The 15778-nt window shown below is 44.0% G+C and overlaps 2 protein-coding genes across 11 annotated transcripts in view; one reads left to right on the top strand and one right to left on the bottom strand.

Annotated features, from left to right (window-relative positions):
- LOC116272999 (polyhomeotic-like protein 1) overlaps positions 1–5481 on the top strand; it is a 25658-nt gene extending 20177 nt beyond the window's left edge. For all 5 annotated transcript variants that reach the window (XM_031661920.1, XM_031661919.1, XM_031661916.1 and 2 more), the window contains 5 exons: positions 374–488; positions 2115–2223; positions 2435–2585; positions 3035–3266; positions 4497–5481. In XM_031661920.1, coding sequence (XP_031517780.1) covers positions 374–488; positions 2115–2223; positions 2435–2585; positions 3035–3266; positions 4497–4651 — 762 coding nt within the window. In that variant the 3' untranslated portion in view covers positions 4652–5481. The remainder of the gene's footprint in view (positions 1–373; positions 489–2114; positions 2224–2434; positions 2586–3034; positions 3267–4496) is intronic.
- Positions 5155–15778, bottom strand: LOC116273000 (cation-dependent mannose-6-phosphate receptor). 6 transcript variants are annotated; one of them, XM_031661925.1, is made up of 8 exons: positions 15190–15778; positions 12422–12530; positions 11926–12105; positions 11136–11302; positions 8965–9074; positions 8569–8699; positions 7600–7726; positions 5155–6087 (listed from the first exon to the last, which is right to left on the bottom strand). In XM_031661925.1, exons 3-8 carry the CDS (start codon positions 12102–12104, stop codon positions 5860–5862), a joined length of 942 nt encoding a protein of 313 aa, XP_031517785.1. In that variant the 5' UTR covers position 12105; positions 12422–12530; positions 15190–15778; the 3' UTR covers positions 5155–5859. The 6 variants fall into 6 exon arrangements, with proteins under 6 accessions (XP_031517785.1, XP_031517783.1, XP_031517782.1 ...); XM_031661923.1 differs by lacking the exon at positions 12422–12530; XM_031661922.1 differs by lacking the exons at positions 12422–12530; positions 15190–15778 and adding an exon at positions 14834–15180.

Here is a 15778-nt window from a genome sequence, read left to right as displayed (position 1 = left end):
GTGAAGTTAAGGAGCTTTCCTAGGGTTTGTAGAACCAGGACTAGAACTGAGGTGTCTTGACTCCTAGTGCATTTTCAGCACCATAGGAAGGAAGAGGACAAAATAGGGAGCCAGTGTAGGAACCTGTTCTCCATTGGCTTATCTGGAAAGAAAAGCCAGTTACTACTTTTTTTTTTCATTTCCAAACATTGTATAGAGACCAGTTACCACTCTTAATGATTAACATATTGAAAGTGATTCTCTCTGAACCAGACTTGGTCTTTAACTCAGAGATCCAAGCAAAGACATAATATTGATTGGGAAATGTTGGGGAAAGCTATAGAGAAGCAGAAAGGGATCAGGCTAACTTAATTCTAAATGTTTTCTGGGACAGGTGGGTTGTTCTCAGTTACTGAAGGAGTCTGAGAAGCCACTACAGACTGGCCTTCCGACAGGGCTGACTGAGAATCAGTCAGGTGGCCCTTTGGGAGTAGACAGCCCCTCTGCCGGTGAGTATTTATTTAGAGACCCATTTAGGGGAAGGAGGCTTGTGGAGATGTGTTTGAGGATTCAGTGTAAAATAGTAGTTACCTGTTTATTTAAAGTAGAAATAAGGCCTGGCATGGTGGCTCATGCCTATAATCCCAACACTTTGGGAGACCAAGGCAGGCACATCACCTGAGATTAGGAGTTCGAGACCAGTCTGGCCAACTTAGTGAAACCCTGTCTCTACTACAAATACAAAAATTAGCCTGGTGTGGCAGCATGCACCTATAGTCCCAGCTACTCGGGAGGCTGAGGCAGGAGAATCACTTGAACCTGGGAGGTGGAGGTTGCAGTGAAGTGAGCCAAGATCGCGCCACTGCACTCCAGCCTGGGCGACAGAGCGAGACTCTGTCTCAAAAAAAAAAAGTAGGAATAAAATGAAGTCCGTCTACACATAGAAGCCATATTATATATCAGAGTATGTAGAATCACAGAAAAGGAGTTATATAAGGTTAGGGGAATTTATCCAGCTAAAGTAACCTTTTGAATTGTTATTATTTTTTTTGAGATGGAGTTTTGCTCTTGTTGCCCAGGCTGGAGTGCAATGGTGTGATCTTGGCTCACTGCAACCACCGCCTCCTGGGTTCAAGCGATTCTCCTGCCTCAGCCTCCTAAGTAACTGGGATTACAGGCATGCGCCACCACACCCGACTAATTTTTGTGTTTTTAGTAGAGACGGGGTTTCTGCGTGTTGGTCAGGCTAGTTTCCAACTCCCCACCTCAGGTGATCTGCCCGCCTCGGCCTCCCAAAGTGCTGGGATTGCAGGCGTGAGCCACCGCGCCCAGCCCCTGAATTATTCTTTACTCTACAGATGTATTTTTTGGCCGAGTGTGATGACTCTCACCTATAATTCCAGCACTTTGGGAGGCCAAGACCAGTGGATTTCTTGAGCTCAGGAGTTTGAGACCAGCCTGAGCAACATAGTGAAACCTTCTCTCTACAAAAAAATATAAAAATAACTGGGCATTGTGGCACGTGCCTGTAGTCCCAGCTACTTGGGAGGCCAAGGTGGGAGGATCGCTTGAGCCCGGGAGGTGGAGGTTGCAGCGATCCAAGATAGTGCCACGGCAGTCCAGCCCGGATGACAAAGTGAGACCCGGTCTCAAAAAAAATTTTTTTTTTTCAAAAGATGATCTAAAATAGGACGTTTATGTCTTTAATTTCCAGTTCTCCTTATTCTAGATTTTATAATCTGTCTTAAGGACTCTTATTTACATTTTCCCCCTGCTTTTGGAAATCCTTGTGGTAGATGGATCTTATATCTTTCTAGGCATTAGTAATTAGTTCCTCTTTCCTCAGAAGTTGAATCATATCTGAAATCTAAGAGTGTGAATTAGGATAAAATTAGCAAGACATCTAAAATGGAAAGAGTTTGGCTTAAGATTAGGAAGATGTCATAAAGTTCTCAAGGGACACGTCTTCATGGTTTTAGATTTTGAACTTTGTGTTTTAGGGATTCTCAACTAGGTTGTGTAGGTTTTTGGGGGTAAACCCTGAGAATAATTTTAGAATCCAGCTCTGAGCCTAATGATTGCTTGAGGGGCAGCAGAAACCCATGGTGACTGTCCAGCAATGCCTTGTTTTTTAGAGTTAGATAAGAAGGCGAATCTCCTGAAGTGCGAGTACTGTGGGAAGTACGCCCCCGCAGAGCAGTTTCGTGGCTCTAAGAGGTTCTGCTCCATGACTTGCGCTAAGAGGTACTCTGGGCACCCTCCTCCTTGCCCTCAGCACTGATATCTCCATCTAATGTTACACCCCTTCCCCAGGATCATCTCATAGCTGATATTTTATGTCTGCCTCCTTGCTTTTATTCCCTTCCCCAAATCAGCTCATAAGCAGCAATTCACATTTAGAGCAGGGTAGTCTTCTGTGGCACTATTGACATCCTGTATGTGCCCTGTCCTGTAGGTACAATGTGAGCTGTAGCCATCAGTTCCGGCTGAAGAGGAAAAAAATGAAAGAGTTTCAAGAAGCCAACTACGCTCGCGTTCGCAGGCGTGGACCCCGCCGCAGCTCCTCTGACATTGCCCGTGCCAAGATTCAGGGCAAGTGCCACCGGGTGAGCTGCTTGTTGCAGAGCCAGATGCCTTTAAAGTGGGTCTTTTTTCTTTCCCTACAGGGCAATTCATTTGCCCAGGTAAGAGGGCGTGAGGTGAGAACTCTGGTTTCACATTGATTGCATTACTCCAAATTCCAAGAGACCCTGACCCCCTTTGTGTCTGGACCTCTTACCTAACTACTGGTTCATATATCCAGTAATCCTTACACTGTACTTGAGTAGAGAAAATAGATCAATTGTTAGGTCATGGGGAGAATCAAGGAGGTGATACAGTTTCTATTTAAAAGACACTTGAGAGTAGATTTTGGGCATTTGCAAATAAAGTGCTGCTTATTTCATATGTGGTAAGATTAGTTTTTCTTCTACGCCCAATCCAGGGTGGTTTGGGAAGAGAGAGAGGAGAATAAACCTTTGACACTGACCTCACTGGTTTGCTATTTTCCCTATAGGGTCAAGAAGACTCTAGCCGAGGTTCAGATAATTCCAGTTATGATGAAGCACTCTCTCCAACATCTCCTGGGCCTTTATCAGTAAGAGCTGCGCATGGAGAACGTGATCTGGGGAATCCCAATACAGCTCCACCTACACCGGAGTTACATGGCATCAACCCTGTGTTCCTGTCCAGTAATCCCAGCCGTTGGAGTGTAGAGGAGGTGTACGAGTTTATTGCTTCTCTCCAAGGTACTGACCCTCTCTTCAACAGAACCCAGGTTGTTTTCCTTACATCATCCCGCAGGGGCCTTGATAAGAGGGAAAGTAATTGACTTTAAAGCAGTGGGAGCTTGAATGCTAATATAGCGGCTCTACTCCTAATATTTATTCAAGTTGACTTCCTGATTTTTTTCTGGGTTGACATTATCTTCTATAGCGTCAGTAATTTTACAGTGTTTGATTATCATATTTCATGATGTAGCTGCATTTCTCACTAAATTTTTGGATAAAATATTTTTTATGTGTAATTATGATACCTACCAGGGAGAAAATTTTTTTTTCAGTGGAGCAGGGTATTAGAAACTAAGTGGCTATTGTTGCCCCACTCTTCAAAGAGGGCTTGTTTGCTAGTCTTTTTTGTTTGTTTGTTTTTTAAACAGAGGCAGGGTTTCCCTATGTTGTCCAGGCTGGTCTTGGAGTCCTGGGCTCAAGAGATCCTTCTGCCTTGGCCTCCCAAAGTGCTGGGATTATAGGTGTGAGCCACCGCACTCAGCCTATATGCTATTCTTGACAAAGAGTTTTCTCCAGAAATGAAAATTACCCTACCCTTCTTGCTATTTGTCTCAATTCTGGGCCCTTAAACAAAAAGATCACAAAGAATCTTTTTGCCAGTATAAAAGAAAACATGCTTTTTTGTTCTCTCGCTTTCTCCCATCTCCACGCTATTTGAATGAAGTTATTTCTGTGGTTGAACAATTTAGTTGCTTTTCCTTTCTTGGTCTTGGACCTTGGCTTTGTTGTTGTTGTTGTTTTGAGACAGTCTTACTCTGCTGCCCAGGCTGGAGTGCTGTGGCATGAATTTTGGCACGCTGCAACCTCTGCATCCTGGGCTCAAATGATCCTCCTGCTTCAGTTTCCCAAGTAGCTGGGACTATAGGCATGCACCACCATGCCCAGCTAATTTTTGTGTTTATAGAGTCAAGGTTTTGCCATGTTGCCCAGGATGGTCAACTCCTGGGCTCAAGGGATCTGCCTACCCTGGTCTCCCAAAATGCTGGGATTACAGGTGTGAGCCTCTGCCATTTTTTAAATAGCCAATTCTTTCTAATTTCATTTTCCTTTTAAAGCTTGCCATCTGACTTCGTATTACTGAATTTAGGACAAGTACTTTGGAATTAATCATTGCTAGACCTCAGTTTCATTTAGTTTCCCTCCTCCTATCATCCGGCACTACCTACGTGTTCTCACCATTTCTTCTAGGCTGCCAAGAGATTGCGGAGGAATTTCGCTCACAGGAGATTGATGGACAGGCCCTTTTATTACTTAAAGAAGAACATCTTATGAGTGCCATGAACATCAAGCTGGGCCCTGCCCTCAAGATCTGCGCCAAGATAAATGTCCTCAAGGAGACCTAAGGTGGCCCTGTTGCACAAACCAGCCTAAGGCAGACACTCCCCACTGTCCAGGTTATAACCTGGTACCAGCAGAGACTTTGCAGGGAAGAAAGAGCTGTTCCAATCATGTAACCTTCTGTAGGGGATTACTGAGACAGGGAAGAGAAGTGCAAGAATTGGTTGCTGGTGCTACATGGCGGCAGCTTTGACATTTTCTCTGGGTTCTACTTTATTTTGTAAAATCTTTACAATTCTCACCATTTCCACCTACCTTAATCCAATCTTTATAGAAGAGGCAGTCTAGAGAACTAGGACTGCTCAGCCTTATCCTGGAATGGAGCATTTAGCCCAGGTCTTAATTCTCCAAGAGGAGGAATACATAGTATGGTAAGGCAAGGAACTGGGTGGAATGTTAGGTTGCCTGCCCAATGGGAGAGGTAGGGTTTTTCTAGCTTGTGTGACACAAGTAGCAAAATCTGGTACACCCCCTGCCAGTGTAGCTGTGGCTCAGAGTTTTCTCTTTGTTGTCACTTACTCCCTTGTGATTGAATCTTTTCTCCCGGCAGGATCCCCAGCCAGTGTAGAGACTTGATTGACATCTTTCTTATGCTGCAGGGACTAAAAGTATTTGACTGGGGCATATGTGGCTGCTCATTCTTTCTGCATCCCACTGTTCCCCTCCAATTTGTTACTTTGTACCCTATTTTTCAGTTCCAACTCTGCTCTGTCCTATAGCTGTATAAAACCAGAGTGCGTGGGGCTAAGGTCAGGAGTATAAGTACCTGCCTTAGGCACTATTCCTTATACAACAAAAATATTAAATATTTTTTTCCTCAGTAAAAGGATGAAAATCGGTTTCAGTTGTCTTACTCTATTCCAGTCTTTGCCCACGTTCACACAAATGACTAGGCCAATATGTTTTGTTTGTTTTTTTAATCATTACGAGTTTTTGTACAAAAAGTGATTTTTTTTTTCTTCATTTTAAAACACCAGGGTGTGGGGGGAGGGATGCAAACAAATAACAAAAAAGATGCTTTTGTAACATTATTTTCCCTGTTTAGAAAGAAAAAATCACTCCAATAGTATTGAAAAGTCCAAAGATGAAATAGTTTCATTTTCTTTTCCTAAGGCTTAGAAAAGGCCCCCTGCCTATTGATTCCATTCCTCTTTTGTGTCCAGTGGAGCCATGTTACTCTTCAGTGGCCCAGGGGTTCACTATTACAGAAAGATCAGTCCAGGTTTCTGGGCACATGGCCTAAACAGGAAGATGGAAGCATCAGAGGATTAAAAACCTTTCCCCACAGAAATGTGGGCAAGAAGACACTTCCCTGAGCCAGCAGAAGGGACAGGTGCAGCAGCATTCCACACCCAGCGCAGAGGACAGCAGAGCCCTCGATGTCCCACTTCTGCTTCCATTCCCTTTCCAGAAGATTGAAAAAAAGGTCAAAACCACATGCCTGTGGAGAAAGTGCGACACGTTTAGAAATACTGGTATAGGGAACCAGGAGTAAGAAAAGCTTTACCAGCTTTTACTACAAATGGAAGAAAGACATCAGGATCCCACCACCGCAAGGTAAAGTGACTTCCCTTTTCTGGAACCCCTGTGGCACAGGAGTTCCAATTTTCCTTTCCAGTGGACTGGATTTCTGGATAGGCATTTTGGCTGTATGTGGACAGATAAGACCACAATCCATGGCCCAATCCCAGCTATACAGTCACCCCAATTTCCACAAATGATGTGATGGTACCGTATAATCCTGTAAAGGGAAATTTCACATTTTTCCTGTCCTAATCCCAGAGGTGGGAGAAGCAAGTCTAGAACATCTCCAGGCTCAGACTAAACGAGAGTACTTGGACTGCAACCAAGTAATCACTGCAAAGTAGTTCCAAGCAGCAAGAAATACCAGATTCTCATGGAGACTACTATAGGGTACAGAATAACAACATGAAAGCAATCAAACCTGTATAAATAATGTTTCTTGGCATTTTTTTTTTTTTAATTAAAGAAATCCAGTGTCTCAAAAACTTGTGAAAATGTGTTTAAAAAACAAAGGGCCAGTGAGCCTGCCACACCATTTTGCCCATATGCCTGTTGTACCTTGTGATGTCAAGAGACAATGCAAAAGCCTGTTTTCACAGGCCCTATTAATATTAAGTCTGACTTACAACTGTACCTCTCTAGAGAAAAAACAGAAAATAAGGAACAAAGGGAAGGCAGTTTTACTAGTGAGAAGATGCAAATCAAAAGCAAACTGGAAAGCAAGAGCAATAGTAAGGGTGAGATGAGAGACTGGAGTTGAGACTGCTTGAGAAATCTGGCTGTGTAGCTTTGGTTTGGGGGACTGAGGAAGAGGCTGGACATATAAAGTGCAATCTACATTGGTAATAAATGGTCATCCCTTTCTTCTGACTCCTCCCCCAGCTGGTCATCCCCCACACCACGATATGCTGCAGGCACATTTCGAGGTTTAGAACGGCAGACAAAGTCACAGCCATCCTGTAGGGGAGAAAAATAATAATAATTTGGAGCATCCAACTTTAGGTTATGAGAAAAATGTACTTACGGTCTAGGAATGTGGCAAGAATTGGTTTTCTACAGGGATAATGAGAAAACCTAAAAGATGTGACAATCAGCCTAAATTCAATTTGGGACAACAGGAGAAAAAGTTTCTTCTTAGGCCTCCCCTTCTTCCCACCCAGGCCCACTTAAAAGCTAAATCAGATTTAGAAGAGCCCACCTGGTCATCAACAGTGTTGCTCTTTCAGCAATTTCTTACCAAGGCCAGAAACGGATGCTGTGCCACTTACTACTTTGTACTAGGGCAACCGTCTTGTTTACTGGGACTTTTGTGGTTTTAGCACTCCATGTCCTGTGTCCCAGGAACCCCCTCAGTGTGAGCAGACCAGGATGGTTGGTCACCCAGCCTTGTTTGCAGGCTACAAATTCAACCAGCTGCCCTGTTACTTACTGCTACCAGATTTCCAAGATCCTGCCAGAAGGCTAAGTGAGGAAACTGCTCCATTCCTTTGGCTCCCACCACCAGTCGCTGGTATAGGAACCCCCCAACAACATAAACAGCAACCAGTGACGCAAACCTGTAGAGAAAGAAGTCTATACTTAAGAACTGAGAACTAGTAAAACTCAGGATAACCTCTATATTTACTGTTAGCTGTTTCCTAAGATACATTCCCTGAAAAGGAAAAATGAGTAGTGACACTAAATGAAAAAGGGGGCTGGTAGCTCTTAGAAAACCAATTAGAGTGCTGTCAGTCCAAGAGAAAAAAGGCCCAAAGTGTGACAGGGTGTGATTCTATGGCCAAGAATAATCACCGTTAAGTATATGATTCCATTTCTCTAAAAGTTCTGATAACCGAATGAAATAATATAAAAATTGCCTAGTCCTCCAGCAGGGGAAAAAAGCACCTCCAAATGCAAATCTATACCGGCAACTAAACATTAAATCTCATTTAAAAAAAACTTGCAGAGTCAGTTTTTTTTTTTTTTTTGAGATGCAGTTTTGCCCTTGTTGCCCAGGCTGGAGTACAACGGTGCGACCTCAGCTCACGGCAACCTCCACCTCGCAGGTTCAAGTGATTCTACTGCCTCAGCCTCCCAAGTAGCTGGGATTATAGGCGTGTGCCACTGTGCTGGCTAATTTTGTATTTTTAGTAGAGACAGGGTTCACCATGTAGGTCAGGCTGGTCTCAAACTCCTGACCTTAGGTGATCCGCCTGCCTTGGCTTCCCAAAGTGCTGGGATTACAGGTGTGAGCCACTGTGACCTGGCAGAATTATTTTATAGCTAGAGGATTTAAAAAGTCATCCCCATCAATTACAGTATAATATACACATGTACAGTTTGTGCTTATGTACCACCATATAGTTACTGATCTTAAAAACAAAAGGAAAGAAGGTCTGTTCTGATAAGGCATACTCACGTGACAAGTAAGATAGAACCCACACTGAGGTGGGAGATCTCTGGGGAACAGGCCAGGCTGCTATCCATCTCAAAGAGGTAGAAACAATCTTGGACTTTGCCCCGCTCCTCAGACACAGGGTTAAAATTGTCCTGATGATGAGATGGCATAACACATTTAGGTGGTAAAGTGTTTTGACTCCTATGCAACAAAATAAAAAACCCCCAAAATACCTGCTCCTTCCTAGTTCAGCAGCCTATTTTCCATGGAAGATGCGTGTCTGACACAGAGAGAAACTGAGCTGCTAGTATTCTAATGTCCATTGCAATGTATTGTGTCCCCTCTGGATATTCTCCCCCACCTCACGTCAGTCCTTTCAATCTCCTCCCTCGCCTTATACAACCCAGGGTGCCTCACCGCTAGGGTGTGTCGATTGCAGGAGATCATCACCACTGCACGACGCTGCTCCTTGCCACAGTGGTTGTCATATTCATCACCCCCTTTATAGATCAGCATGATCCAATTACCTGAGGAGGGACAAGGAAAATGGAGCTATGGCGTGGGGGAAAAGCAGAGGCAGATCTGGGTGGTATGGCAGAGTGGAATTGAGTAATTCATTGCAATTGGTTATAAGTAAACAAGCCTCATCAGTATGAACTTGGTACACCAGAAATGCCAAGCTAAACTTGTTTGCTTACAAAGACTTGTGTTCCCTTAAGACAAGAATCAGATATTCATTTAAGAATAATCTGCCGGGCGCGGTGGCTCAAGCCTGTAATCCCAGCACTTTGGGAGGCCGAGGCGGGTGGATCACGAGGTCAGGAGATCGAGACTATCCTGGCTAACATGGTGAAACCCCGTCTCTACTAAAAATACAAAAAACTAGCCGGGCGTGGTGGCGGGCGCCTGTAGTCCCAGCTACTCGGAGGCTGAGGCAGGAGAATGGCGTGAACCTGGGAGGCGGAGCTTGCAGTGAGCCGAGATCACGCCACTACACTCCAGCCTGGGTGACACAGCGCGAGACTCCGTCTCAAAAAAAAAAAAAAAAAAAAAGAATAATCTTAGGCCGAGACGGGCGGATCACGAGGTCAGGAGATCGAGACCATCTTGGCTAACACGGTGAAACCCCGTCTCTACTAAAAAATACAAAAAACTAGCCGGGCGAGGTGGCGGGCAACTGTAGTCCCAGCTACTCGGGAGGCTGAGGCAGGAGAATGGCGGGAACCCGGGAGGCGGAGCTTGCAGTAGCTGAGATCCGGCCACTGCACTCCAGCCTGGGTGGCAGAGCAAGACTCCATCTCAAAAAAAAAAAAAAAAAAAAAATCTTAATTTTTAACATTAAAGGTAGGCAGCTGACAATGCAAAAGCAATTATGATCCATACCTTAACACTGATTCATTTTCTGAATATCTTCTAAAAGCAAAAAAAGAGGTTCCATACAATGGCTGAGCAGCAGGGGTAAGCCCATCTAAGATTTCAACTTAGCCCCAGATAAATTCAAAGCAGATATTTAATATTGGAATGTATATCTCCTCTTTAGTATTTACTGTGTTCAGTTATTTTGCAAAATATCATTTGATTCAATAATTGTGAGGTGAATGCTCCTCGTTTTGCATATGAGAAAATAAAGTCAAAAGGTGATATGACTTTCCAGTCACAGGATTAGGAAATAGGAGGAGAACCTAGTCACATAACCCCTAGCCCCAAATCCTTTTGTTATTTTTGTATTGTATTATTTACCAGGAGTAAATAGCTACCCTGTATAACTTAGTTATTTATCTGTATGGGAGGGAATTGGACCATATAGGTGCTTACATGGTCCTCTCCAGCAATGCGACTTTTAAGAAATACCACCACCATAGCACAAAAGTCAGTGGGTAAAGTTTTGCAGACTGAGTAGTTTGCAAAAAAAGTTTGAGCTCTTAAAATTTAACTGGTCAACTTTTGATTAATTTGATGAAAAGTGGTGGTGGTTGGCATTTTTAAGTCTAGTGTGAAGCTCATTAAAAGTATTTGGGTGAATAAAAGAACTCTAGGCTATAGAATTCTGGCTAGAGTTGGCTGGGAGCGGTGGTTCATGCCTGTAATCCCAGCACCTTGGGAGGCCGAGGTGGGCAGATCAGGAGGTCAAGAGATCAAGACCATCGTGGCCAACATTGTGAAACCCCGTCTCTGCTAAATATACAAAAATTAGCTGGGCGTGATGGCACACACCTGTAGTCCCAGCTACTCGGGAGGCTGAGGCTGGAGAATTGCTTGAACCCAAGAGGCTGAGGTTGCAGATTGTGCCACTGCACTCCAGGCTGGGTGACAGAGACTCCGTCTCAAAACAACAACAACAAAAAATTCTGGCTAGAGTCTTCATTTTGCATAAGTTTTTCACTAATTGTAATGCACAATTGTCCTGAGCTGTGACTTACAGAGGAGCTGTGGAATTAGGCATCCTGTGGTATATTATAGTCTCAGGTGTGCCGAACCACACATATGATATACCGAAGAGACTGGAAAGGGCCACGACATACAGGATTGTCAGAGGGATTGGTTGGGATCAATTAGTTAATCAAGAGTAGGAAGGGGAGTTTTCTTACTTCCGTTGAAGATGTGAGTCTCGTTGAGTCTCCCTACCACTGTCTCCTTCCCATTACTTTTGTTGATTTGCACCAGGCCTGCCCCAGAAGTGTGGTTGCCAGCTTCCCGGCACACCCTGAAGATGTAGATGTATGTGTCTGAACCCTGGCCCACAGTGCTCTCAAAGCTGTCAAGAGAAGTGGGAAGAAAGAAGAGGAGTTACCAGCTATCAGCCTCAGGAATAAGAGCATCCTTTTCCTTTAATTAAAACAAAACAAACAACATGCTCGATTTACTTGAGGTCATGGCTGAGTGAATATTTGTTTAAGATATTCATAACCTTGACAGACCATCCTTATTGCTGATGATGAATTATTAAAATACACCACCCAAGATAGCTCAGTATTCTAGTTATTTTTAGAATGCCTGTTAGTAACCATGTTCCAATGAATAAGGGCCCATGTTCATGGGATAGTCTCATTTCTTAGGGACCAACTTCAGATTTATATAACTGAAGATCCCTGACACTTACAATGACGTGTCAGCCTAAATATGTTTATCCGATATTTCTAAAGTCCTATTATATGTAGGTATCAAATAATGCTTAAATTTCTACAAGCTAGTCTCTTGGATCCAGTCTTGGAAGTAGCTACTCTTCTGTGAAAGATGAGAAAACTGCACACGGCAACTAAAAGCTGGGCTGAGAATTTGCTCTATATCATAAAAGAGAGCACGTTATCAAATAAAATCAGTAAGAAAAGACCTTAACATAAATATTTTCTCAAGCTCTTTAAGGTTCTTCTCATTTACCTTTTATTAAACAGTGGTTTCAGCCTCTTCACTAGAGCCAATTCTTTCTCTGACTCTTTACCCTTTTCTCCTACCAAGTCGCAAGTTTTTTCTTCTGCCTGCCAGGATTCTCTCACTGCCACAGCCAGAAGTAACAGCAGTAGCAGTCCAGTCCTCCAGCAGTTGTAGAAAGGGAACATCCTTTGGGAGAGAGTGTGTGTTGGGGAGGGCAGGTAGGATCAGGAGAGGGGGAAAGAAACAAAGCGTATGAATGTGTAATAAATGGATGGTATTTTGACTATCCAGAAAGTACACGATTCTCTGGCATATGCAACACATAGTACATTTTAATATCTCTAACAAGAGCACCTGCAGCAGAAAACTCATTTATATTTAACTTTTAGTCTAATGTATAGGTGAGTCTTTCAGAACAAACTACAAGGTTGAGAAGGGGGAAATGAAGAAAACTTAAAAGAGAATGATGATAGCTTGGGCGGAGCCATCCTTGCCTCCTTGCCTCTTTACTGTTTGATGGCTTGATGAAGTCTTTTGAAACCTCTTCGGCCTCTACAGGTCACAAGTCTCAAGGGTTTCTAGACTTCCAGTAAGTACAGTTGTCTTTTATGCTACAAATCAATGACAACAAATTGGGAATCACCAAGCCATTTTACAATAGAGTAAATTCAATTCACCTGCTGCTTGTACTGCTCTAGGAATGAAAACACACAGCTCTCTTTCCCAAACTTACTAGGTTGGTGCAAAGGTGACTGTGGTTTTGGCAAAAAAACCCCCACCAAAACCTAACATTTTGTTTTCTCTAATCCATCCTCATATCCAGGACAGACTGATTTACCCTTGCAAAACACTTCACTCTGATATCTGTTAATGATCCCTCAGGCCATCGCTACTTGTTTATTCCAACAGTATCACGGGCAGTTTCCTGATTTAACTCTTCTAAACTTTTCTCACTTACAATAAAACGCTGCAAATCTGGGCTTTGGTATGAATATTCTTTAAAGTTCTCTAGTTCTTTTTCATGCTGGTCCACTTACTCCACCGCATTTTTGAAGTATAAAACTTGAAACAAGCAGAATTTTCATGGGTACTAATGAGTGTGAAGATGGGAAAATGGAAGCTCCAACCTTGACCCTGAATGCACTTTCCCCATTTCCCTAAACAAAGTAACATCTGACCTTCTATTTCCCACACCCCACTAAAGCAACAAATTCCGGGAAATTGTCTGCCTGACTTCCTGTACCCCAAACATCAATTCACTACTGTAATATTATGGTAGTTGCCATAGAATAATCATAGCTAGCCAAGAGGTCCAAGGCCCTCATAACACATTTAATGCACTGAAACCACACAACAGCAGGAAACAATAGACTACTGCCTTGGGCCAGGTGCTGTTCAAAGCACTTAACATATATTAAATAACTAATTAATCCTCACAACCTTATGAGTAAATACAATTATTGTTGCTATTTTACCAATAAGAAAACCGAGACACAGCTAGTGGAATTAGCCAGAGAGTCTGGCTCCAGAGTTCATGGTCTGTCATTACATGTATATTTCCACTATGTACATAATAATTTTTTGGAGATGAGAGCAGGCAACCAAAACTGTGGGTTTTTTTTTTTTTCCTCCTAAGAAGTGAAGGGGAAGTGATTCCTCACAGTTGACTGAATAGGTGGTGAAATAAAGAACTTAGACCTCCAACTCCCACCACCTTCCCTAAGTTAACCCACTGCTCAACACACAACTTGACCAGCTGACTCACTAAAAAGAAATTGGAGGCTCCTTTTTCTAGACTAACTTAGCCTGCCATTTTCCTTTACAGTCAGTCTCTCAGGACCTAATTAAAAACTGACAGTTGATGATTTCTTTTCCTAAACTAGAACAAGGAATCTCACAAAATTAGGAAGGAATGAAAAGTTAAACACCTCAGCCATTAGCTGAGTTGAACTATCTTTTATTTGCTTATTATTAAAAAAGGGTAATAAATTGATACTGTATTCTTCTTTCCTGCTTAAGGCTTGGCTTTAAATTTAAGCTGCTTCTCTTTGATTCAGTGGCATAATGCGCTAAATGTTTTACCTAGATTATGTTCATTAATCTTCACAACCCAGAAAAATAGGTGTCATTTTTCATACTTTAAAACGAGAAAACTGACGCTTTACAGAATTAGTTAAATTACTTGCTGTACATTACACAGGTATTTTATGTGTATGGGGCAATTTAGACGATTCGTGGCATAAAGATGACTGCTGGAAAACTTACAAACATAGGGGTGCAACAATCAGGCAGAGAACGAAATAGAAGGGTTGGGTAGTCCCCTTTTAATATGCTACAATTAGATTCTCAAGGTACAAGAGTTTGTCTATATACTTTGGAAATAAGGAGCAGGATTTTATGATCTTGAAAAATCTCTTTCAATTTTCTTATTCTCTAACGACACATCTATTCCATTTGGCAATGCTAAAAATTATCCTTTATTAGGGTGGCCAATGACTAAGTCAGCAATTGGGAAGCAGCTTACACCACTGGGCCTCTGTAGCACTCACTTCCCCATCTGGTAAGACAGCCATGGCCATTTTTCCAGTGGAATTTCTACTGTCTTCCCGCTGGCTCCTTTCTGATGTAGCAGTCCTTATCCCTTTTTCTCCAGCAGCCTACATTTTTAGAAAAGCAGCCCCAATTGGCTAAAAGGCCCAATGCTTAAATGCTTAAAGAACTCAAGAGAGAAGGAGCCTCAGAGAAGTAGCGGCTTCGTCCCAAGAGCGGAAGCTCCCCACGAGGAACACATGATAATCCGTCCATCAGCCATTCTTATCCATATCACAGTCGCATCCCCCTCAAACCTCTCCCAGGGTGCTAGAAATTCTCGCTCTGTCCAGTGTCCCGACTTTCCAAGTGCTTGGAGCCATACCTTCTCCAAATGATGCCACTTGACCTCCCACCGTGATGCAGGCCAAAATTTCTCCTACAAATAAATCCACGAACACCTCCAACGGACTCCATACTTGGGGTTATCTTCCTTTCCCTGCTTTCCAAGTATCGTAAATCCCCTCTCTGGTTTTGGAAGTCCTTTCTCCCTCACACCTTTCGGAACTCCGTGACTCTCCGCCCCCACGCCTCCGCCTCTATTCTACTCTTAGGGCTCCTCAGCCAGATCTTTGGCTAGAACCATGGTCAAGGGAGCCATTGCGATCCCGGCTCCTGTCATAGACGTTTAAGTGTGAGCGCACCCCAGCCCGCCTCCTCCTCCACGCCCCTCACACTCACGTGTCGCGGGGAACTGGAGCAGCCAAAGCTCAGAATCCCCCGTGAATACCCGTCTGGGGATGGGAGACGGGGCCAGCTAGGGGCCGGCCGCAGACCCCGGTCCCAGAGCTAGTTTCAGAGGCCAGCGTTCCCCCTAGCGCCTGGATGTGCCCCACTCCGGGAACCGGAAACAGGAAGCGCCAAGAGGCCGCTGGGCAACCGCTCCTCCCACCAGACCCCGCAGCATGTGACCAAAGAACAATTTCGCCCCTTTCCCCTTCCCGGTCTCCCTGGGATTTTAGCTCCGCCCTCGTTCCATCAGCTCCAATCACTATCGAGGTTGTCTAGTTTCGCCTTTTCTGGTTGCCTTTCTTCCAATGGGGTCCCAAAGTCCCGCTTCCAGGGCCTCTCGGCTTGCGCGCCCCGGTCACGCGGCGTCACGCGCCGGACCGCTCCCGGGTAGGGTCCGAGTGAAGAGAGTGCGAGGGGCAGGTGGCGGAAGCGGAAGTTACGCTGGCAGCTCGCCCTCGGGCTCGGCGGGAGTTGTAGTTTTCACGCTAGGTCTCCTCCGAGCGTTTCCTAGACCGTTCGCCGCCTGAGAGGGACGCTG

The sequence above is a fragment of the Papio anubis genome, unplaced genomic scaffold (genome assembly GCF_008728515.1).
Source record: "Papio anubis isolate 15944 unplaced genomic scaffold, Panubis1.0 scaffold302, whole genome shotgun sequence".
In the NCBI taxonomy this organism is placed as follows: Eukaryota; Metazoa; Chordata; class Mammalia; order Primates; family Cercopithecidae; genus Papio; species Papio anubis.
The sequence above is the reverse complement of the archived record's forward strand: the minus strand, read 5'-3'. Positions and strand labels throughout refer to the sequence as shown.